This window comes from Aspergillus undulatus, assembly GCF_047715775.1.
Source record: "Aspergillus undulatus strain CBS 261.88 unplaced genomic scaffold BDV17scaffold_52, whole genome shotgun sequence".
In the NCBI taxonomy this organism is placed as follows: domain Eukaryota; kingdom Fungi; phylum Ascomycota; class Eurotiomycetes; order Eurotiales; family Aspergillaceae; genus Aspergillus; species Aspergillus undulatus.
This window is the reverse complement of record NW_027396656.1, coordinates 15,459-40,445: the sequence shown is the minus strand read 5'-3', so window position 1 is coordinate 40,445 and position 24,987 is coordinate 15,459. Positions and strand designations below refer to the sequence as shown.

Below are 24,987 nucleotides of genomic sequence, written 5' to 3'. Positions count from 1 at the left end.
GATTCATGTATAAACAGTTTCTTGTATATTGGTTTACCCTGAGGTATAGAATGACTGGAATGATTATCCGAGACGTCAAGTTGGAAGCTCCTTCCTCCAAAAGTAGCGCGGTATTCCAACTCAGAGGGAAAGTGCAATGGGGCCGGGCTTAGTTGCTCCTTAATCCTGAAGCAAGATGACAAGCCATATATCATCCTTTTCCTGGGCAAGATACAAGACTGAGCCGAGTGACAAAGGTCGACTGAGCATGCTACGAGGGCAAAGTCTAGACCGCGATGCTATCCCTTGAACAACGCGTGCTAAAACGCAGAAGATATGTAGGATGGAAAGAGTATCAAGTTCTTTGTCATTTTTGAAAGAAAAGCCCGCTGGTATTTCATCTAATACATCCCATTTCTCCCGTTGAAACCCGTTTACATGACAACACCGGAGTTGGAAGCAATACGCTAGATACCAGATTAGCACAATTGAGGTAAATGATCGTGGAGAGAAACTCACAGGCCAAAGCTCAGCTGCCTCCTTACCGACGGGGCCGGTAATAGCGGAACCCTTCATTTCACCCTTGGCGTTGACGATCTGTTGCACCGTGTTAACAGCATGCTCATCCAAATTCACCCGGACCCGATCCCGCGGGGTTCGTCTCATTCATTCGGAGTCGGAGGGGTTGTAAACGTACCACACCGGCATTGTCCTCGAAGTAGAGGTAGATGCCGTCAGGTCGGCGCCAGGGCTTGCTCTGGCGGACAACAACAGCGGGCATGACCTTCTTACGGAGCTCGGGCTTTCCCTTCTTGACGGTGGCCATGACCATGTCACCGACACCGGCAGCGGGGAGACGGTTGAGACGCGCACCAGTGCCCTTGACGGAGATGATGTAGAGGTTACGGGCACCGGAGTTGTCGCAGCAGTTGAGGACGGCGCCGCTATTCCACAAGTCAGTTTTCCAGTTCTTTTATTCGGATTGTCGAAGTTCAAGGTATGAGGGTAAAAGGGTTCAGGAATTCGGCTTCGGTGTTCGATGTAGGGGAAATCTGAATCCGAATCTCTGGGTTGCATTGGGTTGGTGGGCGGTTGGAACGTACCAAGGCAGACCGAGCGTCATCTTCAGCTTGTTGCCGGCAACACCACGACTATTGAAGCAAAATGATTAGCAAATATCCTTGAAGGTATGATGTTCCCAAGCAAATTTCGAATCTCGAATCCGTATCAGATCTTCTGTCGGGCGCGGAAAACCAAAGCGATCGGGTTGCTTGTCGAACTCGTATCCTGAGCATGCAGCCCCTCCTCATCTCTTTCCTTTCTTTTTCCTCTCCTCGGATCCGTATCCCATATCGTCTCTAGCACTGCATCCCAAAGAATCGAATGACCCGAATCGTAGTGGCGTAGAGTATCCCAGCGCAAGAGCAAAAGCACAACCAAAGCAAATTCAAAAACTCACCCTCTCTTGGAAGACATCTTGGCTATGTATTCGCGTTAACGGTGTCGGATAACGGGTTTGGCGACAAAAGGGAGGCGACGAGAGGTCGAGACGGAGTTGGATGGCTTTCCACTTGGGTTTCTCAGTGTTCTCGCTTAGTGCGGGTGTGCTTGCAAAATCTTGGCGCTGGAGCTCTGATTGGCTATACTTAAGTGGATGCCGAGCCCTAAGGCTTTACCGTCTTGGGAAGGGCGGCGCAGCTCCAGCTCCATCGAGCTTCCTTTGTCAGCTGTATAGTTAACGTAAATCACCGGTCATCCGACCGCCACCAGTCATCCGACCGCTCCTCCAAAGTCCACGCGTTGTTCTACACGTCGCTCTTCAGCTCACCACCATGCCACCAAATCGCAGAAAGTCTCGTCAAGATTTAATTGAGCAAGAGGGCCGGATCCAACTTGCAATTCAAGCTTTAAAGAAGAATGAAATTCGCGGTATACATCCTGCAGCAACTGTATTTAATATCCCGTACGGAACACTTCGCGACCGCGTCAACAGCCATGAATTCAAAACAGAACGCCGCAACCATAACCTCCGACTATCTGAAACTCAAGAGGAGGCTTTACTAAAGTAGATTCTATCTAGGGATATGCGTGGAGTCCCCCCTCAGCCTTTACACGTGCAAGAAATAGCTAATATAATCCTCTATACTAATAACCCCTCTGGGTATAACCCTGTCGGCCCTAACTAGGTTACCAAGCAGAAAAAGGCATGTTCTAAGTAATAAATAACTCCTATACCAGGCCTTACTGTACAGGAGGGTTTAGACCTTATAGTATTGAGGAATACTGAACTAAATACAGACAGGGGCCCTTCTACGAGTTCTGCACTATCAAGTTCTGGCGTGCCAAGACGCGCTCCGCCAAGGTGTTCTAGCTGTCATATTGTAGGCCATATTAGAACATCATGTTCTACGCGATATGAGCAGCAAAATAATTAGAAATATAGACTTTTTGGTGGTTGCGAATAGCTTCAAGTTGTAGAGGCGTAGCGGATCGCGGGTGAGCGGTCGGATGACTGGTGGCGGTCGGATGACCGGTGATTTACGTTACCAGTGCATAAGTTGTGCTTGACAAGAACCATTCTAGGACTCTAAACTTTTCACAAATAGACCTTATATGGAGGGTGATATAAGAAGAAACGAAAGTGATTTACATGATATTCATCACAAGGCTTGATGTAAAGCGGTATAAATTGAAAGAACAAGAACCTCCCTTTTGAAAGCAATGCATTAGGTACCCCAGATAGTCTTCCCAAACACCATGCCCTTTGCGCCAGGAACCCGAGTACAAACAACGCTGCGATAGCTGTTGCGCTCAGTCCGTACTCCTCGCCGCCTCGGTTTGTGGCTCGGCACTTGGCTCCTTGGACTTGGACGCGCCTTGCTCTGTTTGGAGCATGGAGGATTCATCTGCCCAAAGAGCTTCAGGAGCTTTGTCTTGGGTATCAGCGGTGGTTGTTTCTATAGGCTCGGTCGCCTTTGTAGCCTCTGGTTCCTTTTTCTCCTCAGCATTGTGCTCGGAAGTTGCATTTGTTTGAAGCGTCAACTCGCTTGTCATGTTATTCGATTCCGCGGTTTCTTCAGTGGGCTTATTCTCTTGCGTTTCGCTCGCCACTGGCGCTTTCTCCTGCTTTGTACTGGGCGCCGCCGTGCCCACATCTGCCATGGCTGTGTCTTCGTCTACTGGCCTAGGAGACTCCGGACGGGAAGCAGGGGTCGAAGTCGGGGCAGGCTCTCTTGCGTCAAGTGCCATTTCGGTAGATTCCTCAAGGGACCTATTGTCTACCTTGGATGGTGCTTCAGCAGCGGAAGACGTCCCCTGGGCTTCAGAATCAGCCTCTGGTCCAGGCGCGTCTGCCATCTTCGCGTCAGCAGCAGTGTCCATATCATCATCAGCAACGGATGAGGCATCCCGCGGTGTAGCCATTCCACTCTCAACTCCAGAATCGGCCAGGTCGAGTCGGTAGTTGGCTTGGTTTCGACGCTTCAGGTGAGCCGGTTTACGGCTGACTCCATTGGCTGCATTTTCGTCCTCATCTTCACTGTCGCTAAGTTCGCCAGGTTTTTCGATGTACTGATCAAAGTGCCGCTTTGTGAAACGCTTGTCTTTATTCTCATCTTCGTCCAAGTCATCTAGGATCGCCTCGGCTTCATCGTCCATGCCGTCTACCAGGGATTCACGTGGCACGTCAGTCATCTGAACCGACGGCGCAAAGGCTGTCCGCTTAAGGTTCTCCACGACTTGAGTGCGAATCTTGTCTAGGTATTCTCTCGTGTTGGCATTGTCCATATTCGATGGACGGACATCCAGCTCATAATCCGGTGCAAAATACTATCTCGTGTAAGCATATTGATCCATGCATGAGTAGTTACGACTCACCTCGTAATAATCATTGTAAGGGAGATCAGATCCTAGGTTGTCCCCTACAAGAATACCTGTTTCGAATGCCCAGGTTCGAGCAACATTGCGCATGGTATAACCACCACCTCCAAGGATCAAGGTGGGAAGATTGAAGCTCTTGACGTAGTTGACGCAGTTCGCGTGACCACGCATGCTGAGGTTAAAGCATCCTAAGCGATCACCTGAGAGACTGTCACCTCCGCATTGAAGGACAACAGCCTCTGGACGGTACCAGTCCATCACACTCTTGATGACGGGTTCAAAGATACTCTTGTAAGAGACATCATCAATTCCGTCACGGAGCGGGAAGTTGACAGCATAATATTTACCCTGTCCAACGCCGATATCACGGAGTTCTCCCGTTCCGGGAAAGTACTCGCCGTATTTGTGAAATGAGACCGTCATCACGCGGTCCGTGGTGTAGAACGCCTCTTCGACACCATCACCGTGGTGAACATCAATATCTATGTACAGAACTCGCTGCTTGAAGCGGAGCAACTCCAGAATACCGAGAACAATGTCTGATGCCATTTATTAGTGGTGTAAAGTAAACGCAAGCCGGCATTAAACCTACCATTCACGTAGCAAAATCCACTAGCTTCGCTCTTCTTGGCGTGGTGTAAACCACCCGCCCAGTTGACAGCAATATCACATTTATTGCGGTTGAGCCGGGCCGCACCCTCCATGCTACCGCCAGCACTAATGCCACAGAACTCAAAGAGCCCATCGAATACAGGGCAGTCGTCACCGACATTGTATTTGCTCTGTTCTTTGGCGTATGCCTCCATATTGTCCGGGGTCACTTTGGAAAGAAAGTCGATATACTCGTCGGTGTGGAATTGGGTCATTTCGAATTTGGAGGCGGGTTTCGCACGCTACGAGGGTTAGCAATCAGCAAACAGCTCGCGCTCAATACCCGATCGATAAGAACTCACATAAATCTCCATCTTCTTGTATAGACTGTAGTTCATCACCAAGCTATGCGTCATCCTGATGCGATGGGGCTTCATTGGATGTCCCGATACATACGCATAGTTTCCCACATCAGAGTCATAGAAGTAGGCGACCCTCTTGCTGCGATCCGCTGCCCCATTCAAATTGATAGGATCCAAAGGAGGCCCTGCAGGCCCTGAATGCCCTGAAGCCATATTTAAGTCGGTTGGAAAGGAAGGCCGGCGAATCGTCGCTAAAAAAGGCGGATAGCGAACTCTCGTGGAGCTCGCAGTCTTTCCTCGGGGACGAGATGCGAGCGTAGATCGTGGAAAAGAAGAAGGCAACAAAAGACAATGGGAGACTGAAGCCTTCGGAGGTATACTGATAGATCTGCCCACCAGATGAGGGTTCAATGCATATACATCAGCAAAATTGGCTCACTTGATATCGGCGTGGATGAGAATCTACTCCGGATGAGAGAATCGAAGGGGAGGCCGAGCGAAAGGCGGCGGGCGAGAGAACGGAGCTGCCCTCACCGCCTTCGTCAGCCGCTCAGTGCCTGCGAAGAAGCTCAAGCCTCCAAGCCTGGATCATCACGGCATCTCAACTAACTAACGCCCCATTCGATACCTCTCTCTCATCTTCGTCACTTTACTCTGTGATCTCTCTTCGCTGCGATCTCAACCCTGCACGACCTTCGTATCGTCTATATTCCCTTCTGAGCCTCACCTTGCTGGTGCCGTTTCAACGCCTACAATCCGTTTGGAGCTTCCTTCCATTGAGGAAGTGATCCTCTGCATCGTGCTTTATCATTACACCCTAAGCATCAGCAACAGCCATGGATAGACTCAGTCGAATGATCCAGGCCGCTCAAGGCATGGGGATGGGCGGTACTGCTCCCGGTGGTGTGAGTAACTCTCCCGGTTTCCTTAGCCTCTGTTGTTCGTTTTTTTTGGCATCATCGGATTCTCGTAACTTGGCGACTGAAGCTTCCAGATCCATATCATAAATTACTAACACCATATTCATATAGGATACCCCCAATCTCCTCGATAACTGCGAGACCGTACACATCTCATCTTTGGCGCTGCTGAAGATGTTAAAGCACGGACGGGCAGGTGTTCCTATGGAAGTCATGGGTCTCATGTTGGGCGAATTCGTGGATGAATATACAGTGCGCGTAACCGATGTGTTTGCGATGCCCCAAAGTGGTACAGGTGTCAGTGTCGAGGCTGTGGACCCGGTCTTTCAAACCAAGATGATGGACATGCTCCGACAAACAGGGCGGTAAGCTTTAATTCGGTCCCTTCGAATGTATTGTTGTGCTAAAAAAACAACATTCTGTTATAGACCAGAACCCGTTGTTGGCTGGTACCACTCCCATCCTGGATTTGGGTGCTGGCTTTCCTCCGTCGATATCAACACCCAGCAGTCCTTCGAGCAGCTTACACCCCGTGCTGTCGCGGTTGTCGTCGATCCAATCCAGTCCGTCAAGGGCAAAGTCGTCATTGATGCTTTCCGTCTCATTCAGCCTCAGACCGTCGTCATGGGCCAAGAGCCCAGGCAAACGACCTCCAACCTTGGTCACCTGAATAAGCCATCCATTCAGGCTCTGATTCATGGCCTAAACAGACATTACTACAGCATTGGAATCAACTACCGCAAGACAGGGCTTGAGGAGAACATGCTGATGAACCTACACAAGCAAGTCTGGACCGAAGCCTTGCAGATGAATGACTTCCACAACGAATGCCAGCATAACAATGACCGTATGAAGCAGCTCGTCAGCTTAGCCGAAGGCTACGAAAAACGAGTAAAGGAAGAGACGGAGCTCACCAAGGACCAGCTGAAGACGAGATATGTTGGAAAGGTCGACCCTAAGAAGCGTAAGTCCCCTTTACCTGTTCCTCATAGTTTCATGCTGTTTGCTGACAGCAACACTTTCCAGACATCGAAGATGTGAGCCAGCAGTTGATTGAAGACAACATTGTCGCCGTATCACGGCAGATGATTGACAAGGAAGCATCGGTGGCACGGCAGTCAAACGGCAAGAAGCCTCAGAACGGCACCGGCATGGATGTGGATGATGAGCTATAGTGGACGGGATATTTGTATCATATCATCTAGATAGGTACTAAACCTCATGACTTGACGAAACGACATTGTGACGGTCGTTTTCGTCAACAACATACAGCTTGAATTTTGTAATCAGATCTTGCAACATTCTAGGGTAGTCTGGCGCGGAAGCTATATACAGAGTGAAAGCGAATTCTATACATAGATAACAAATTGAAGGGATCATGGATCTTACTTGACCTCTTCGACTAAGGAAGGGCACTTCTTGAGGTTAGTCACCTGTCGTTTGGTGCTCTTGAGTTCATAGAAAGACAAGTCCATAACCATATCTTCCTTATCGTAATCGGTCCATCCTCGCTGAGGCCCCCATACGATTTTCTTACCAGCCATTTCAGCCTCATGCAGCAGTCGTTTCATCAACGACCCGTTCTTGAGGACAGATGGGTTCCCATCAAACTCGATGTATTCCAGTGTTGGCAATTTCTCGAGTATTTGTTGCAACAGACCGCCTGCGAAGTCCGAATAGAAGTTATCGGAGATGCGGAATCCGCGGAAGACGGGATGAGACGGGTCACACTCAATGAAGACCTTGAGCAGCCGGAGGCGAGTCAACTCCTCCAACCCTAAGTTGCGAGTGACCTTCCAAGAGCGAGGCGGTGCCGTCCAGCTGGACCCAAGGATCAACTCGATTGTGCCGACGCAGGAACGATATTTGCTCGGAATGGCTCTGAGAGTGGGTATTCGAGAGTAGTCTTGAATATGGAAAACGCGAAATGCTTGCGTCGAGTAGAAATAATCAGTCGCTTCATCGTGCATTTGTTTCGATGCGAGGAACAGGGCGATGCGGTGGGATTGAGGCGAACGCTGAGGGTTTTTCGACGAGGCCCCTACGCTGCCATTTGACTGCCTTTTGCGGCGCGGTGGCGTGAACAAGGCAAAGTGGTATACAATTAAGCGGATTTCAGCGGGTAAGTCGAAAAAGCGAAACGGCTCTCGTGGCGTTGGGTGTTCTTCGTCGCTTTCCTCCTCGGAATCATATTCCGTGCTCGTTATAAGTCGGAGCCTGGATCGATCGCTTCCCGGCGGAGGATCCGTGAAACGTACTCGCCTCAAGGGTTCTATAAGAGAATCGGCCATTGCGACAGATTGAACGACTGTGATCTAGGACATACGCAAAATGATACGGGAGTGTGAAGAGGTGGCACCTAGGCGAATTTGATGGTTTGATTCATGCCATTATTGAATTTTAAGTGAGTCGAAAGTGAATAAGAGGGTACGTTCTCACTGTGTCGCAAGCATCGCCCACAACTTGTCATCGACACAGGGAAAAAGAGGACTGTATCCCACCAACGGGGCTGCAACTGCACAGAAGATCTTCGCTGCGGCTCTTGGGTGTGGGATTCATCGGTCTCCCCAGCTAATACAACCCGGCATGCATGAGAGAGGCTTGAAGGGTCAAATTTGTGGACTGGGTGATCAACTTTCAAAATTGGAGGAAAAAAAGAAGAGAAACGAAGAAATCGGCTGGCGGCCGGTCCTTATAAAGAGCCGGGAACTGCGCAGGTGGTCCGTTGCCACCCGCCGTAGCAGCCAAACCGATGATGAAACTTCTCAAGTTCAGAAGAGTCCAACTTCGACCTCGAACACCGCCTCCGGTAGCCTGCTTCAACCGCGAGTTCTGCAATTTTATTCGCTTCGCCGCTCAATTGAGTCCTCGTGTCGCGAGCGGCGTTGTCATCTGGCCTTGTGCCGAAACTTCAGACACGTTCTTGTGCATAGCATAAGTGCACTGCTCCCTTGATTTCCACATCCATCCATCACAGCATGCTTCGCCGCGCCGTCTTGCCTCTAACGAGGCCGAACGCTCTCGTCTCTGCTCCTCGACTATCAGCCGTTCCTGCCTCGCATTCGCGATGGTACGCAAAGAACACGAAGCCCAAGACACCCTATAAGCTCCCCGATTCTGTCAAATCCTCGAAACGCGAACAACCTGCCAAGAAACCTGAACAACAAGAACAGTATTCCGCGGAGCAGGCGGAATTCGAGACGCCAGCAAACCCTAAAACCAACACTGAGAACACTACATCGAAAGCTTCTGAATCTGTAAGTCCGGATCTCCAGGTATTAGTACGGATGTCCCCAATCTAACTGGCATGCCCAAGCCGAAATCTTCCCCGACACCATCCGAACAAGACGCACCGCGGAAACCGCTCCCCGATCTTACGCAGGGCATCCCGTCAACCCTCGCCGCCGAATTGGAAGCTCGCTCCAAACCCCGCGGCTCTGGATCCCTGAACCTCACCGAAGATCCTTCTAGATTCGAAGAAGAATACGGCGAAGGCGGGGGCGGAGATAACACCAACTATGAATCTTCTCTCGACCGCAAACGCGCCCGCATGGCCAACCTGATGTACGTTTTCTTCCTGCTCGGAAGTGTTGGTGGTATTGCCTACCTGGGACGGAACTGGGACACAGCTGAGGAAGAGAACGCGCATCCTGAAGCCCCATCTGGTTGGGGATTCGGACTTTGGTACAATCGTATCAAGGCTCGATATGGCGAATTCACAAGCTATTACAAGGACCCTGCTTTCCCCAAGTTACTCCCCGATGAAGACCCCAACCTTCGCCAGCCCTACACACTAGTTCTGAGTATGGAAGATTTGCTTGTACACAGCGAGTGGAGCCGTGAGCACGGATGGCGAGTTGCCAAGCGACCTGGTGTCGACTATTTCCTCCGTTATCTCAACCAGTACTACGAACTCGTTCTTTTCACCACTGTCCCCAGCATGATGGCGGATCAGGTGCTCCGCAAACTTGACCCTTACCGTATCATCCGTTGGCCCTTGTTCCGTGAGGCCACTCGTTACAAGGACGGAGAATACATCAAGGTAAGACTACAATGGGAAAACCCTTGAAGCAGCCTTCTTGTGGGTCTAACTTTATTCAATAGGACCTTTCCTACCTCAACCGTGACCTTTCCAAGGTGATCTTGATCGACACCAAGGATGAGCACGCCCGGCTGCAGCCAGAGAACGCTGTCATTCTTGACAAGTGGGATGGAAACCCCAAGGATAAGACACTAGTCGCGCTGATTCCTTTCCTTGAATACCTGGCTGGTATGGGCGTGGAAGATGTGCGCCCCATCCTCAAGTCTTTCGAAGGCAAGCCAATCCCTGTTGAATTCGCCAAGCGTGAGAAAGCCATGCGCGAGCGATTCGAGAAAGAGCTTGCCGAAGAGCAGAAGAAGCGCCCACGTAGCGGCATGGGCAGCTTGGCCTCAGCACTCGGTCTGAAGTCGTCCACACGCACCATTGACGGCGAGCAATCACCCTCTCAGGGCCTACAAGAGGGCAAGATGCTCTGGGATCAGATCCGTGAACGTGGCCAGAAGAACTACGAGCTGATCGAGAAGGAGATCCGCGAGAACGGAGAGAAGTGGCTGGCTGAGATGGCCGCGGAGGAGGAGAAGCTCCGCCAGGAGCAGATGGAGAGCATGAAGGGCTCGTTGACCGGCTTCCTCGGCGGCGGCTCTAAGAAGGAATAGACTATTCCCTCTCTTAAGGAAATTCTATAACACATACTTGCTATCTACCTACCGGACAGGGAAGAGTACCTGCATGCTATGAAATCTTCTTCTTGCTCTCCTCTCTACCCTGATCTATAATGCGCGCCTAAGATGCTTCTTGCGGTTTTTCTTTTCTCGGATGGGGTGTATTAAATAGATGGTTTTTGGCTACTAACTACTTAAGCATCACGGGTGACTGTAAAATAGCATGTTGATGTTGATAATGTTGTATAAATTGAAAATTACTCTTAATAGATGCAACCACCTTCCCGCCATTCAGTATAAGGTGAGTTTGTTTCATAAGCTATTGTTGAACATACATTTCATAAACCATCATAGTTGGGTATATACACGGACATGGAAGTAGAGCATCCACCCCACCAGGGCACCTGTTAAGAGGGCCCGCGCTCTATGCAACACCTTCCGAAGCAGACATTCTCACACTGAATCAAGAAAGATTCACATCCTGAAAAACAGAAACATCCCAAATCCCGGTCATATCAAAAGGAAACCCATCCATTGTCCCAAACGTATTCGAAATCGACATCATATCATCCACAATATCATTATTCGTCTGCGTCTCTGGCATCTGAATCGATATCGCCGCTGGGTTGACGAGCGAATTATCCGGCGGGCCCATGAGGCCAACAGTGCCCATATTCCCGTGGTGCGCGTCGCCGGGGCCAGCACCAGAGGTGCCGTTTGCGCTGTTACTGCTGCCGTTTGCAGGGAGACGGTTTAGGATGCGCTCGCAGTGATCGAGGCACATGTCTGCTACGTCCCAGTCGTATTCTTCGCGGACGCGGCGGAGGATGACGCGGAAGGTCTCGACGTTTGAAAGGCAGGTGCGGGCGACTTCCGGGTCGGATGTTTCGAAGGCGCAGCGGACGAGGAGGGTTGCTGTTGAGGTTAAGTGGAAGGCGCTGTCTAAGGGTGGGTTAGAATTGGATGTTTTGCTCAGGTTGGGAGATGGATACTTCGAGTGGTTGCGTACAGGGTAGCCAGAACTCCTTGAAGTTCTCTTTTCGAAGGGATGAGATGAAGTGCACGATTTCTTCGGCACCCTTTCGGCACTCCGTTTGGAAGTATCGGCGGGCTTCAGGGAGGTCTGTTTCTGAGTTGTTCACGTCCTGTGGTTGAAAGAGGTTAGGCCGAGGTTTCGTATAGAACAACGACTTCTCGACCGTGATGCTTACATTTAGCTCTACTCTCCCGACGAGCAGCTTGACTGCCATAAAGGCTAGCTGCAGACTGCAGAGACCAGCGATCCGCTCTTCTGATGAGTCTAGGGGGGTCCTCAGCCAGTCTGGGAGCGAGTCTTCCCAGACGTCCAAGTCTGTGCGAATGCGGCGGACTTCTTTGCTGGTTTCACGCGGCGATCGCTGTTGAAGGCCATAGACCAGGGGTAGTAGCTCGCCCAGAATCTCTGTCAGTCGGCATAGGGCAATGTGGCAGTGTGCTGCTCTAACACGCTCAGGAGACCGGGACGTTGGTGGTACTAGAACTTCCACGGTAGGAAGAGGAACATCATATTGATTTCTGGCGATTTGAGGAGGTACACCATGTCCGAAACTCCCCCTGGATGCAAATCATGTTAGCAGCTCTAAGATCGTAAAGAACCATGTCTTGCGAACTGACCAGCGATCATGTATAACAACAGCCCACCAGAGACGAACGCGCTGATTCTGCTCCTGTTGGGACAACTTCCAGTTGCTCGGGTCCCGATTCAAACCAAGGCAATGGGCGAGAGAAACCATTCGTCCACAGCTAATTGCATTCCCGGTCATGGAAAATATAGGACGTCCAGTTAGATCAATAAGAGCTGCACTGATAGTTGACAGCCCAGGAGCCGAGAATTCCTCGTGAAGAGCTGCAACGGTCAGGTTCACAGCGTACCGAACATCTGGTTTCGGATGACAGGCAAGCTTCGGAGTATGCTTCCAGTGAACTAATGACATGGAATAGACTTGGCAAAGGAGCGAGGCCGGTGGCTCGCTGGGTGAGTCCGAAATATAGGCCTCCCAGAAAGCCTCGCCGTCAAATATGGGAAAGGCTGCATTAAAACGGTCTAGGAATCTGAGTTATGGTATCAGCAAGAGCTCCAGCATATATCAATGGTCAGGACAGCGTACAGTCTGACGAGGTCATCTTTGAATGGCCCAAGTATTTGCTCCAATATCTCTTTCTGATTCTCTCCAGGTGGTATACCAACGCGCATGCCCTGCCTCCGCCTGGACACTGTTTGATAGAGAATGGGCTTCCTAGGGTCGCTAGAGTAAACATTATATGGGTGATTCTTTGGCTCCACAGACTTGTTGGACTGGCGCGGAGGCATGTGCTTCTCGATCACATTTGCGTCGTCGGCTACGACTGGGCCAACTATAAAGACAGACTCGTTCTGAGGGTCTTCGACCCCGTGCCGTCTTGACTCACTCCCTCGACCCGGCCCTACTGAATGAGACCGCCTGATCTCAGATAGACCAGTGGGCTGACGAGGAGGCTGTGAAGGGGAAGCCGTCTCTGTAGTGCGTTTGCGCTTCTGACCTGCGTGGAAGCTCTCCCCCAGGGAATCTGAATGCCATACTGCAGATTCCTGGCCATGAGGGGTTGGTAACTCATTGCCGGTTTCTTCCTGGTAGTGGCATTCCGCTCCTTGGACTCGACATAACATGCATGATTGACCTGGAATATCGACTGTACATCTTGACTTGCGTTTCCGACACAGATCACAGGCCCTGACTTTGTGTGACCTATAGGGTCTTGCCCCCGCGTTCAGTGCCGGGGAGGTTTTCGGGTTTGAATTAGACTTGACTGCTGCAGGAGGCATGTTATACCCCGACGACGCCAAGCAACTCGTCTGACGCTGTCCGCATAGAGGTGAGGGCTTCCGCTTGAGCTTTGCACGTGACTTTCCCGCTTATCGGGAATCTGAAACTGTTCAGACAAGGCGGACTCGAGAACGGGGAGTGCGAGGTTTGTGACTTAATCGCCTGAGATCTGCAACCGGAGCGGATAGTAATGAGGTGCACAGAGCTTTACCTCGGGGCTAGAACATTCCCAGGCTTCTTCAACCTGAGACAGGGCAGTTCGTTCGAGCGCAAGAGCCAATTGCAGAATCCTTCAGCATCACAGCCAATATCATGGATCAGACATGGATAAGCAGAGGTGATCAGAAACCGATTGATAGGACAACAAGCTGCGACCAATGGCTTTCTCTCTCTGTTTCGCCCTCCTATCACCAGCCAGCAGCAACAGCGGAGTTCCTTTCTTTTTCTTGGGCCTTGCCCGCGGAGGCCTGTGTGTGGGGGTGGTGCTGAGTCAGCCAACCAACCAACCACGTGCCTTTTATTTATATCGGCCTGCTCCGACGCTCCAGTTGGTCTACACTGCACTACCACCGCATCGTCACCAAGCCTTCAGTTCTGCCTTGTCACAGGCTCGCAGCGCACTGCATCGTCTCCTTCTTGATTCGTATACCTTGGCCCGACCGCTCATTTCTATGGTGTATCATCCCGTGCTAGCGTGTTTGAAACATCTGCGGGGATGCGGTTTCGCTGCAACTGGGCTTAGACTCGACAGCCAATAAAGCGGGCCTCTTGTGATCGGGCAAGATCTCCAGTGCAGCGACACAGCCACCAGCGCAAGTCGTTAGCGAAGATCTCAGGCTTTTACATGACCAGCTCCCCCCTGATTTTTCTCGATTTGACAGGGAAGATCATGTATCCACGCCATTGATCTCGGACATGCCTTGGATCCATGTTATGTCCTTCGTCTGAAGATGGAGGAGGATGTTGGGGCCCCTCATTATGAGCGACCCGGTGTCGACGGCGAGTCGCTTGTCGAGTCCGATGCCACTCAAAATCGCCAACAACACTCGGCAGCGTCACATGTAGTAGAAAAGAACGCTTCGACAGTTCCGGTTACGCAGGATACACCAGCAAATCCATTCAGCCGTTTACCTCGGATTGTGATTGAGCGGTATGTACATTTTAACCTGCTCGGAGCACATACATTTACTACGATGGTTACGCACGCTCCCTCATACTATAACGGGTGGGATTTTTCATTGACTCGACGATAGCATTCTTTACCTAGCTGATGCGTGTACATTCGCATCGCTGACCCTGTTGAACCGAAAGTGGCGGCGAATTTCCGATTCGCCTTCGCTATATGGCCATCAACTGTCCCAGTGTCCATCGTTTGCATTGTCTCGAAAGGCTACTGAGGGAGACTCGACTCAAACCGACAATCTAGCTCTTCTCAAGCAGCAGTTCTTCACTGAAATCAGACGCAACGGGTTCGACGTGTTTTTTCGCCCCCACCAAACTCTGGTCAAACTTATCTCCACTTCTATGAGCTCCTCGACAGCGTTTCCGCGAGGTGAAGCCTTTCGTTTTGTCTTCTCGCAGAATGCTCAACTCATCCTCTGTATCAGCTCTTCTCGGATAGTCGTACTAGACGTGGCATCCGAGCCGCCTGCCGTGAAGCATGAATTCAAAACCCTGAGGCGTCCGCTGCACGCCACTATCCTGGATGACGGATCACTTCTGGCCGTTGTGTCCTCGAGCCATGAAGTCAACATCTACAGCCTTTCTAGCGCAGAAGCAAAACTCATCCAGAACCTCAAACTAAACGATGTTCCGCGTACACTGGCTCTTTCGCCAGCTGGAAGCGTACTTGCCATCGCGTACAATGAGATGATTGAGGTGTACGCAGTCGGTGAAAGCGCGTTGGTGACAGAGAGACGAGCCGTTCGCTGCGCTGGGGTCGATTCACTTTCGTTTTCATCAGACGGTGTCATCCTTTTGGGCTCTTCGGACAACCATTTGACAGGAAATTTAGTCACTATAACAGCGCCCCTTTACGGCGAGCAAGAAACCGACTTCTCCGTCAAAGACGCTCAAGTTCAGATGTGGACAACACAAATCCTCTTTCCGGACATTGTTCAAAATTATAGTTATGCTTGTCTGCTGCCGTTGCACACCGAGGGCGAAGGAAGCTGGATTTTGGGCTTTGATAATAAACTCGGAACGTTTAGGGCTATCGGTGCAAGTAGGTCTAGTTCTGGCACAACATACTTTGCAAGTCCGATGTCCCAGGACACCCTTCAAGAGCACCCTCCAATGATGCTTGCTTCTTCAGACTGTGAAGGTGAACTCGTGGCTTTGGGATTTCAGGACTCTGGTGTTTGGGTCTATGGCCTGCCTGATCGTCTTGACATTGCCCCTGTGGCGCAAAATACTAGCGAGTCACTACTTCGGCCTTGCACTGCTCAAAGTCATTCGACGGACTCTGGAATTAACCTTGGCCGGCTACAGCAGTCCATAACGCGGCCCAAGGTGCTCATCAATGGCCACAAAGTTACGAATATTTGCGGCATCACTGCTGCCCATTGGGTGCGGCGCAATTATAGCATGGGTGAACAACGGAGGCTGGCTGCTGTGGCGCCTGGCGGAGTCGATCATACAAGCTTTGGTGAAGAAGACGTACCCCTCGATGGTGGAAGAATTCTACTTTTGGACTTCGCGCGTTCCGCCACCAATGGAAAGGTGACGGAATTCATCATTGAAATCGGAGAGTCAGAGCCTGTGCTACTTCGCGAGCCGAATTCCAGTCTAGACACCGAGGTTGAATTGGAGAGGAGAAGAACTCGCTTGCACCGTGGAAGCTCAGCTGGAGTGCCAGGCAGAGGAGTCCGGGAATCATATCCAGCGGCCAGTTCCAGTGCTCGCATGCGCCCTCGCAGAAACAGTTCTTATCTCTCTGCGTCCTCAAGTGAAGTCGTCGAAGGTGAAATACCTGCAATTCCAGATAGTCCCTATGACAACACGCAACCTCGATCGCAAGACACATTACGGCGTGCTGCCACTGCTGCGGCCGCAAATCGCAGGCGTGTTGCCCGTGAACCACGTCATGTGTTCCTCAATAACCCTGTTCCCCCTCTCTTCCAGATCCCCCACGAAAGCGACGCAGACAATTGGGTTCCTCCGCCTCCTCCTTACTCGCGCGAGGCGGACGCTCCCCTTCCGGACTACCTCAGAAGGACTCTACTTCCTCAACCGCGCCGATCTGGTCAGAATGTGGCAGAGGCATTCCGAAGGTCTCTTTCCACTCGGCTCTCATCAGACTCCTCCCGATCCTCTTTACACAGGCTTAACACCGTCACCGGTTCAAACCTGGCCTCTCGAGTGAGACGACAGATGGCGGACTCCTCGATCTCTGACAGTCAACGGAGGCCTGCCAGCTTTATTCGAAGGAGGGAAGGCTCAAACCCAAGTCAGCTACTTAGCAGTGTGAACGAGTCCACCGCCCCACCGCAACCGCAGGAGTCTCTCGTCTCTCCTCACACTGTACCAAACGGCACAAGCCACAATCCGTCCCCTTCCACCCAAATCCAACCCATGACCATCCCACTTCCAAACAACAACCAATTAGTCAACTCGCAACACCCTATGCCAGCAGTCCCACCAACTCCACCCGCTATGAACAACTACCTCTACTCATTATCCTCACCAAACCTCATCCCTCCAGACCTCATCCCCGAATCACCAGAGACTCCTATACATGACGGAAACGCTCGACAACACGACCGCACACAATCACACGACTATAGACCGCCCCTATCAGCAGCAGCCCTCCGCAACCGCCGAGCATCCACCGACCCCACACATTCAAGCGCACAATCCGTTGCGCCAGAACAGCAATGGCGGAGGCGCATCGAGGAGTGGAATGAGCGAACTATCTACGAACGAAGCAAGAAACACCGCAGCAAGTGCAGCGTGATGTGAAGGGACCTTATTCTATTGAGATTTAATTCCTTCTGTATCTATAGTATATGATCCTGTTTTTGGCATATTTTCTTGGCATATATATCCTAGCGATATTTACTTTTTGGATAAGAGGAATGGTACCAGATTTTGATCAACCCCAAGACTTCTTTTTGGTATATACCCACTTTTGGCAGTCTTTTCGCAGATTTCTTATAGTTTGAAGGTTGAACGAGGTATAATGTCAACAGAGGTTACAAAGGGACGTGGTATTGATTAATGGGGTCTAATTAGGGTATTCGTAGGGCATATCGTCGCAGGATCTTGAGCTAGAATCTATAAGAATGAGCCAAAGAACAGGCATCACAACATAGAAGACCAAATAGTTAGCAACCACCACCTCCACCACCTCCACCACCGCCGCCTCCGCCTCCTCCGCACCCGCCGCCGCCACCACCGCCGCTACAACCACCTGCACAGCCCCCGCTACACCCCCCTCCCTTCCCACCACAAGCCCCAGCCGCAACACCACCACCACAAGTCCCCGAAACGCAATTCCCCGCCGTTCCCGGCTGGAAACTCATGCACCCTGGATCAGCCGCATACGCATCACAGTGCACACCAGGGTCCCCGCCATACGGCGCATAATAAGGAACGTAGACGGGGAACCCCCACATGAGCGGGTAAGCGGCGTAGACGTCGTTGCCATTTTTATCCTTTGAGCTTTGACTCTTGAGGTCGTCTTCGGGTTGGGAGGAGGATTTCCCGCGCCCGATGCTGAAGCCTCTGAAGCTCCGCTTGTTGGCACGGCGGCGCATTCGCTCGTACTCGGAGCGGAGCTTGAGGTATTTCATCTGGTTGAGATCGATGCCTGCTGCGGCCATGGTTTCAGATTTGAGCTTCACGGCGCTGTGCGCGGAGATGTGTGGGTTTTTGTTGGGGTCAGAGGAGATATTCGGGTTATCGTGGAGGTCTGTGGCCGCGGCGCGGGCTTTGGAGTTTGAGGAGGATGTGAAGGGGAGGATGTTGGAGTGGAGGTCCGAGACGCGTGTTGCTTCGCAGTACCAGCACGTACAATCGGAGTAGATGCCGCCGTCTGTGAGCTTGCGGTAGAGCTTAGATGTCCACTCGAAGCCGTCAGAGAGTTTGATTTCGGAGACTTTGTCGTCGTGGTCGATGAAAATGGCGCGGCGGCCTTCTTGCTGTGTGCGGCGGGTGGAGTAGACGAAGTAGCGACCTGGCGTGAGTTGGTGGGTGTGCCAGGCTAGGTCGACATCGAGGGTTGGAACGGCCATGTGACCTGGATTGGAAGCCATGATCTGAAAGAAGACGGCGTATTTGCGGATGAGGCGGTGCATGGTCACTGTTAGGGTTGGGGAGTGCAGCCAGTCGATATTGTCCATTTTCTGGACGAAGGTACCTTGGCGGACGACTGCACCAACAAGATCAAGAGCGAATTGGGAGCTGTTGTCCCAGTAGCGAGACACCATGCGGCGGAACGCAATTTTCTCTTCTTTCATTAGAGTCATTCCAAGGCTGCTTGTGTTTGCTTCGTGCATGACTTCTCGATCTTGCATCAAAGCTCCTAAGTGGTCGCGGAACATGAGCATGCTGGGAGAAAACCGCAGAGACGATTGCATGTATTCGTGAATGTCACGTTTTGCTGCTCGAAGAAGCCGATTTGGGAAATCCATCTGTTGCCAACGACGACGCGTTGCACTTTGAGCTTTTGGGATGCCCCATATGCTGAAAAGTGTACCTGGCATAGGAATGCGCTTATCTAGCAATTCGTTTACATCGGCGCCAAATTTCTGGATGCGCAAAGCGTCGTGGGTAATGCCGAGCTTGCATCCAGCACAGTATATCCTGAAATTCTTGTCCGTAAAGCCGTTCCAGCTGCCAAAGGCCCGTTCGAGCGGAAGTGTCAGTTTCCCCCCATCCGTCCAAGGAGCAGAGATTGTATGATTGCAACGAGGGCAGTTCAACGTCTTCGAGGGCAAGTCTTGCAGATTATTCCATTCAAGATTGGTTTTCCAGGCGAAGACCGCGGCTGCAGTCTTTCCGGCGTCATAAACTAGTGTTTGATCGTCGATGCACGCATTGATAGCTTTCCATGGGAAACCCGTGGACCAAAAACTGATTTTCCCGCCCCGAATGCAGTCTTCAATAAAGGACCGAGGGTTGAGCATATGTGCATGCCAGACCATCAAGACGTCTAGAACCATCGTCAGCAACCTGGACAGCGATGAAACGACTTTGATGGAAAACGGAAACTCACCTAGAGGAGGCAGCTCATCAGGGGTCCAAGCTAAAGGAATATTGCAGACCGTTATATTCTCATATTCTGGGGTGCAAAGCTGGTCAATGGTAGGTCGAGACCGAGATCTTGGGATGCATGTATTCCACCAAGCTGTATAACGCTCAACAGCCTTTGCCATGTAGACAGTCCATCGTTTTTCTTTGGCCATTGCCCACGCTTCATTTATATGAGATCCGAATTCCCGTGGGTCTGGATCAGGAATATTGAAAACGTTTGAGTTGCTCGTCACTGTATCACGCAGGTCGGATAGCGCTGCCAGGAACTTGAGATGAGCGATGCACTCATAGTGAGTGACCGTCGTATAGAGCTCGGGTCCTGCATTTTGGGACAAGTCCAAAGGAGGAACAGCGGGCAGCTGGGTTGAGGCCTGGGTATAAGCCGGGAGTTTGTCCCCATATTCTTTTCTTTCAGTCTTGATTGTTGCGCCGTCTGATAAGCCCATAATGGTAAATTGTTTTCGAGTCTGAACTATATCAAAACCAGAAAACGAGTTGCAACTTGCTCCTAGTTGCCTTTATACTTCGATTCGGCATCGAAGAGTGACCTCACAGTTGGGGCCAAAAAGGCTGATGGATGAAGAAGGAAACGATAGCCGCTGCGCCGCCACGAGGGCAGCCCAGGGCACCATTGCACAGCGCTTCAATACGCACACATTATTTTCTGGCATCTAGTTAGTGGGAACCGGGCGTGCTACAAGCATGAATGCGATCGGATTGGCAAGTAACTAAGCCTTGTTTATGGAGGGATGACAGCCCGGGGGCGGCGAAGGAGCACAGCCCCGGAACTTTCTCCTCTCCACAATAGACCCTTGCATCTCGTTCATATCACTGCCACAGTGCAGACGTCAGCCTGTTGAAGATCATGTTTCCCAAAGAATCCAAAAGGCGAGCCTTGTCTGGCAGCGCACGGGGATGTTCTCGAAGGCATGTATCTAGTCTTACTAGGAGTAAGCTTCTGAGGCGTCCATTGTGGGGTACAAAGCGAACCCAAAATAGTCAATGATGCAATGCGATCTGCAGGTGAAGATCATCAACGACAAAGACATTGACAGTCAGTCATCCATTGCTGGAGGAATGTGCCGATTTCACTTGTCCTTTGATAGATTCAGAATCAGATGTAGAGGTCGGAGCAGAGTCCCGCAGGAAACAGCGGAGGAAAGACCCTAAAGCGGCAAGGGACGATCCCCTTCACGTGTGTGTCCACGTGACCCAGCGATGGCCCCGCCGAGTGGTCAAGGTTCGGAGTCTCTGGTAGACTGTTACTCACCCACCGCAGACCCAGCAATCCGGATCATCCCACCGTCCAAACCGACGCCGCACTAGCCAGACGAAAAAGCCAATCTTCAAACTCGGTGTTGGAACTTGCTGCAGCTCAATTGTTGATTTGCAATTTGCCCGTGGGTACTCGGAAACGACGTGACTCGATTTCGCCGGGTACTTTTTCTCGCCTTCCGCGCAATCGGGACTTCTTATCGTTCACAAGGCTCGACCGAATAACCTGAATCCAGTCACTACAGTCTCCCCGAAATCGATCCTACTGCATCGTCCGCAGCCCCGCCCTCTTTTTTTCAGTCTGGCGTCGTTCGGAGGAGTGCCCAGTGGAATCGGAGACAGGGGTCTACCGGGGACTACATCCAAGTCAAGCCCGCAGGATAATGCTTCTGTTGCCACCAGTCCCGTGATGGGAGGCATCGGTCATACATCTATATCACCGGCCGTCGCGTCCGATGGCGCGGGCCAGGTTAGGAAGCGAAACGTTGGCATGGCGGGGCTCGACAGTTCGCCCGGGAGCGTGGATGATGTTGAAGAAGCCGAGAACCGCGACGAGAAGCGACGACAGCCGGTGAAGCGGGCCTGCAATGAATGTCGACAGCAAAAGGTAGGACTGTGTCGGCCCTCTTCATTGAACTCCGATCTAGACAGCTGACCTTTTCCGTGCTGAAGCTCCGGTGCGATGTGATCCAAGATCCTTGGACAGACTGCTCTCGCTGTCGACGACTAAAACTCGATTGTAAAATCGAGTCCAACTTCAAGAGAGTCGGGAAGCGAAGTCGAAACGCAGAAATGGAGAGAGAGATTATTGAGCTCAGGAAGCAAATTGCGGGTGTGCAAAGCGGTTCAGTCGGACAACAGCCTCTACATGGCCTTCCTTCAGCGCAACAAACCCCAAAACAAGAAACCTTGTCCAATCAAGTCAGCCCAGCCAGAGCATATCAGACACCATCCGCTATGTCTGCTGCAGACCAGTTCATGGGATCGCATGAAGCGGTCGCCTCCTTACTTGATTTGCGGTCTGGATTTGACGGCTCGAACTATATGCGAAATGGAAACCAGCACTTCAAGCGGATTGAGGATGTGGCAGTCGTACCAGAGAGAGTGGCAGAACTTTTTGATCTGTTTTTCACGTATTACCACCCGTTCCTTCCGTTCCTCGACAGGGAGCAATCGCCTGAAGAGTATTACACTGTCTCTCCATTGTTATTCTGGACAATCATCAGTGTTGGCGCACGGCGCTATCAACCCGATACAAATCTACTCAACTCATTGGCCGGTCCGGTGACGCGTTTGGTATGGAGTACGCTGGCCGATGTTCCACAAAGCTATCATGTCGTCAAGGCGCTGTGCCTGCTCTGCAGCTGGCCGTTTCCCACCAGTAGCACCTCTACGGATCCTACCTTCATGCTATGTGGCTTGATGATGCAGATTGCAATGCAGCTCGGACTCCACCGTCCGTCTCACACGCAAGATTTCAGCAAGTATAGAGTGGAACTTATCGAGGAAGAGCTCAGAGACAAAGTCAGGACGTGGGCAATTTGCAACATTGTTGCGCAGCGGTATGCATCGCCTCTGTATTACGTTTCAGTCCTTTTGCTGATGCCTGTGTAGAGTTGCAACAGGATATGGGCAGCCACCTTCCACACTGTATGACTGGACGTTGTCGTCCCAAGAGTCGATGGACCCCAATTTCAAACTTCCTGATAATATCAGACACAGACTTGATATCGAGAAATTTTGCGACAAAGTCACCAGAGCTCTTTACACTAACCGTCAAGACCCTGTTGGTTTGTGCGGTAGTCAAGAGCGATCCACATTGACCTCTCTCCTTTCACGAGACCTAGACGAACTGGAGACACAGCTGAAGCCGCACAGTGATAGTATGTCTTCGATGCTTCTTGAAATTCCTAACTAATCGGAATAGATATCACCGATCTCTATGTACGCGCATCAAACCTCCACCTTTACTTATCCGCGTTCTTTGACGATCCTACCTCTAAAGATTATCGCGAGCGACTTCTATCTCTTTTCTTTGCAACAACCACGTTTCTTGAAGCCGCAATGAAGCTTCAGACGCAGGTTGGTCCGATGCTCGCATATACGCCGTATTACATATATCAAATGTTGGTTGCGGGAGGATGCACTCTTCTTAAGCTCTGCAAGAGTTTCTTCGCGGCCCATATCGACATGGATTACGCCAAGAACCTTTTCAATCGTACTATCTGGGCTATACGTACCGTATCAGTGATTTCGAATGACCTTCCCGAACGACTTGCTGAGGTCCTCGCCCAAATGTGGAAGCTCGGCAGTACACCATCCCCGAAGCCACCTCTCGACGGTGAAATGGATGACTCTTTGATGCTCAAAGTACGATGCCGCATGAGCATGTCGCTCTTGTTTGACTCGGTGTGGCGATGGCGGGAGGATACGCGAACCAAGGGCCGCAACATCGAAGGTGAGTTCAATCGGCTTCTCTTACGCAACATGTTATTGACAGTAAGCAGCGTACCTCAAGAACCCCACAAACCCAGACTCAAACGCAGACTCATCCGCTTCGTCTTCCGTGGGCCCACCGCGCACATCACCTGGCATCACCGGCAATAGCGACCCCAGTCTAGCGCCGCCTCTGCTCCCTCAACCTAACATGGGCGTGCAATCTGGGAACGGGCTACCTAACCTACCGAGCGGGTTCATGGAGCCCAACTACGAGGTTTTCGATCCTTTGAACTGGTTACTCGACGGCCTGGTAGACCTACCGTACCCTTATTCGGTCTCCGGCATGGAAACCCAAGGAATCGCATAATCACCCTTCTTCGTCTCCGTCCCTTCTTCTCTTCATATCTGGAGCTTGTATGAGTTTCTTTGCGGCTTGTATCACTATACCAATGGGTTCTCTACCGACAACATCTGCCGGTTAGGCGCGCGGCGTCCGTGAATGAGCTTACTTGATTTATGATTACTATATGGCTAATTTACCCTTATGACTGATGATTTATTATATTCTTATATACAACGCTTGCTGTGAAGGTTTCTATTCGGCTAGATCCATTTGCTCTTCTAGACTCCTACGTTGTCACTGCTAGCCCATTAATCTGGTATCGTAGTCGGAAAACTTTTCAAGCAAATATCCATAATATTCGAAGCGGACAGTTCCGTCTGATCGATAACACGTTATATATTGCCCTTCGTTGCCTCGCCCCGCAGTCGCAGATATCAGATTGTAGATTGTAGATTTCAGATGACGTCGGTTTGGCTCTAATCTCCGCCGCGACGCCGCGACTCCGCGACTCAACCTTGCGTTCCCAACCTCAACCCCAACAATCTACCCATTTGACCCAAGTCCCAAGTCCCAAGTCCCAAACAACAGGAAGATGGAAGCAAAGCCTCCTTCAACACCCGCAGGATTTATATCGCACCGCGCGAAATCCACCCTGCTTATCCCGACCAAACGCCCTCTTTCCTCGAGCTCGAGCTCGAGATCAACAACACGAACGCCAACACCAACACTCATAATACACAGCTCAGCGCTAGCGAAAATTGATAAGAGAAGCGAGAAGAGGCGCATCGAGGTTGATTTCAGCGCGGCGCCGCAGCCGTTCCTTGACCCGGCGTTGTGGGGGCGGATGAATAAGGATAAGTGAAGGGGGAGGAGCAACGGGCAGACCGGAAGCAGTTCTGAGCCCGACTAGGTACATATGATACATGGATCAAGACGTCGACTGTCGGTAACTACCTATCAATGGGCACAAAAATGCGATCAATACCCAGTGGTTGGAGGTCCATCGCACCTTCCTCGCTAGGTGAAGGAGCGACGCCCGTCGCTACTGCGACCATTGCACCTGCCACATGAGCGACAAAATAGGAGATACTCAACAGGAAGGAACGACCGACATCCCGCTTGGTCCGTCGCGCCTTCCTCGCACGAAAGAATCCAATATTGAATGGGGAAAGGAGGAAGGAACGACCGACAGCTACGTCCCTCGCACCTTCCTCACAAATTGCCTCCCACATCTTGCGTACAAGTAGGAAGGAGCGACCTTACAGATCTCATCTCTTTAACAGGGAGGGGCGGAAGACTCCCGCTGGATGTATCGCACCTGCCTCGCCTAGCGAGTGGTATGGTATGCTAGGATGAACAAGAGGGTAGGAGCTACGAGGGGATTATGATATCGAGCA

At 51.3% G+C, this 24,987-nt stretch overlaps 9 protein-coding genes across 9 annotated transcripts; 4 read left to right on the top strand and 5 right to left on the bottom strand.

Annotated features, from left to right (window-relative positions):
* Nucleotides 1–22: 22 nt before the first annotated feature.
* On the bottom strand, nt 23–1,642 carry BDV17DRAFT_180868 (60S ribosomal protein uL14). Its single transcript, XM_073754938.1, has 5 exons — nt 1,439–1,642; nt 1,083–1,130; nt 677–923; nt 499–576; nt 23–446 (listed from the first exon to the last, which is right to left on the bottom strand). The coding sequence occupies exons 1-5, from the start codon at nt 1,453–1,455 to the stop codon at nt 414–416; spliced, it is 423 nt and encodes a 140-aa protein (XP_073612394.1). The 5' UTR covers nt 1,456–1,642; the 3' UTR covers nt 23–413.
* Nucleotides 1,643–2,560: 918 nt separating this feature from the next.
* rpdA (histone deacetylase RPD3) lies at nt 2,561–5,117 on the bottom strand. Its single transcript, XM_073754937.1, has 4 exons — nt 4,812–5,117; nt 4,451–4,751; nt 3,856–4,397; nt 2,561–3,807 (listed from the first exon to the last, which is right to left on the bottom strand). Exons 1-4 carry the CDS (start codon nt 5,022–5,024, stop codon nt 2,791–2,793), a joined length of 2,073 nt encoding a protein of 690 aa, XP_073612393.1. The 5' UTR covers nt 5,025–5,117; the 3' UTR covers nt 2,561–2,790.
* Nucleotides 5,118–5,647: 530 nt separating this feature from the next.
* Nucleotides 5,648–6,906, top strand: BDV17DRAFT_283835 (proteasome regulatory particle lid subunit RPN11; the record flags this gene model as incomplete). Its single annotated transcript, XM_073760429.1, has 4 exons — nt 5,648–5,716; nt 5,843–6,096; nt 6,160–6,695; nt 6,758–6,906. 4 exons carry the CDS (start codon nt 5,648–5,650, stop codon nt 6,904–6,906), a joined length of 1,008 nt encoding a protein of 335 aa, XP_073612392.1.
* Nucleotides 6,907–6,944: 38 nt separating this feature from the next.
* Nucleotides 6,945–8,372, bottom strand: BDV17DRAFT_180832 (uncharacterized protein). The gene has a single exon (XM_073754936.1). It carries the CDS (start codon nt 8,020–8,022, stop codon nt 7,117–7,119), a length of 906 nt encoding a protein of 301 aa, XP_073612391.1. The 5' UTR covers nt 8,023–8,372; the 3' UTR covers nt 6,945–7,116.
* A 52-nt stretch (nt 8,373–8,424) lies between these two features.
* BDV17DRAFT_271657 (protein translocase subunit TIM50) lies at nt 8,425–10,711 on the top strand. Its single transcript, XM_073758811.1, has 3 exons — nt 8,425–8,988; nt 9,048–9,773; nt 9,836–10,711. Exons 1-3 carry the CDS (start codon nt 8,710–8,712, stop codon nt 10,427–10,429), a joined length of 1,599 nt encoding a protein of 532 aa, XP_073612390.1. The 5' UTR covers nt 8,425–8,709; the 3' UTR covers nt 10,430–10,711.
* BDV17DRAFT_271656 (putative C6 transcription factor) lies at nt 10,712–13,847 on the bottom strand. The gene is made up of 5 exons (XM_073758810.1): nt 12,583–13,847; nt 12,089–12,526; nt 11,647–12,028; nt 11,445–11,580; nt 10,712–11,377 (listed from the first exon to the last, which is right to left on the bottom strand). The coding sequence occupies exons 1-5, from the start codon at nt 13,275–13,277 to the stop codon at nt 10,899–10,901; spliced, it is 2,130 nt and encodes a 709-aa protein (XP_073612389.1). The 5' UTR covers nt 13,278–13,847; the 3' UTR covers nt 10,712–10,898.
* Nucleotides 13,848–14,228: 381 nt separating this feature from the next.
* On the top strand, nt 14,229–17,557 carry BDV17DRAFT_300233 (F-box domain protein; the record flags this gene model as incomplete). The annotated part of the gene is made up of 2 exons (XM_073764016.1): nt 14,229–14,428; nt 14,532–17,557. 2 exons carry the CDS (start codon nt 14,229–14,231, stop codon nt 17,236–17,238), a joined length of 2,907 nt encoding a protein of 968 aa, XP_073612388.1. The 3' UTR covers nt 17,239–17,557.
* Nucleotides 17,504–19,979, bottom strand: BDV17DRAFT_283830 (uncharacterized protein; the record flags this gene model as incomplete). The annotated part of the gene is made up of 3 exons (XM_073760428.1): nt 17,504–17,553; nt 17,726–19,432; nt 19,496–19,979. 3 exons carry the CDS (start codon nt 19,977–19,979, stop codon nt 17,504–17,506), a joined length of 2,241 nt encoding a protein of 746 aa, XP_073612387.1.
* Nucleotides 19,980–20,960: 981 nt separating this feature from the next.
* Nucleotides 20,961–23,853, top strand: BDV17DRAFT_180652 (putative C6 transcription factor (Leu3)). Its single transcript, XM_073754934.1, has 5 exons — nt 20,961–21,415; nt 21,481–22,370; nt 22,423–22,691; nt 22,736–23,266; nt 23,316–23,853. The coding sequence occupies exons 1-5, from the start codon at nt 21,218–21,220 to the stop codon at nt 23,612–23,614; spliced, it is 2,187 nt and encodes a 728-aa protein (XP_073612386.1). The 5' UTR covers nt 20,961–21,217; the 3' UTR covers nt 23,615–23,853.
* Nucleotides 23,854–24,987: the final 1,134 nt, after the last annotated feature.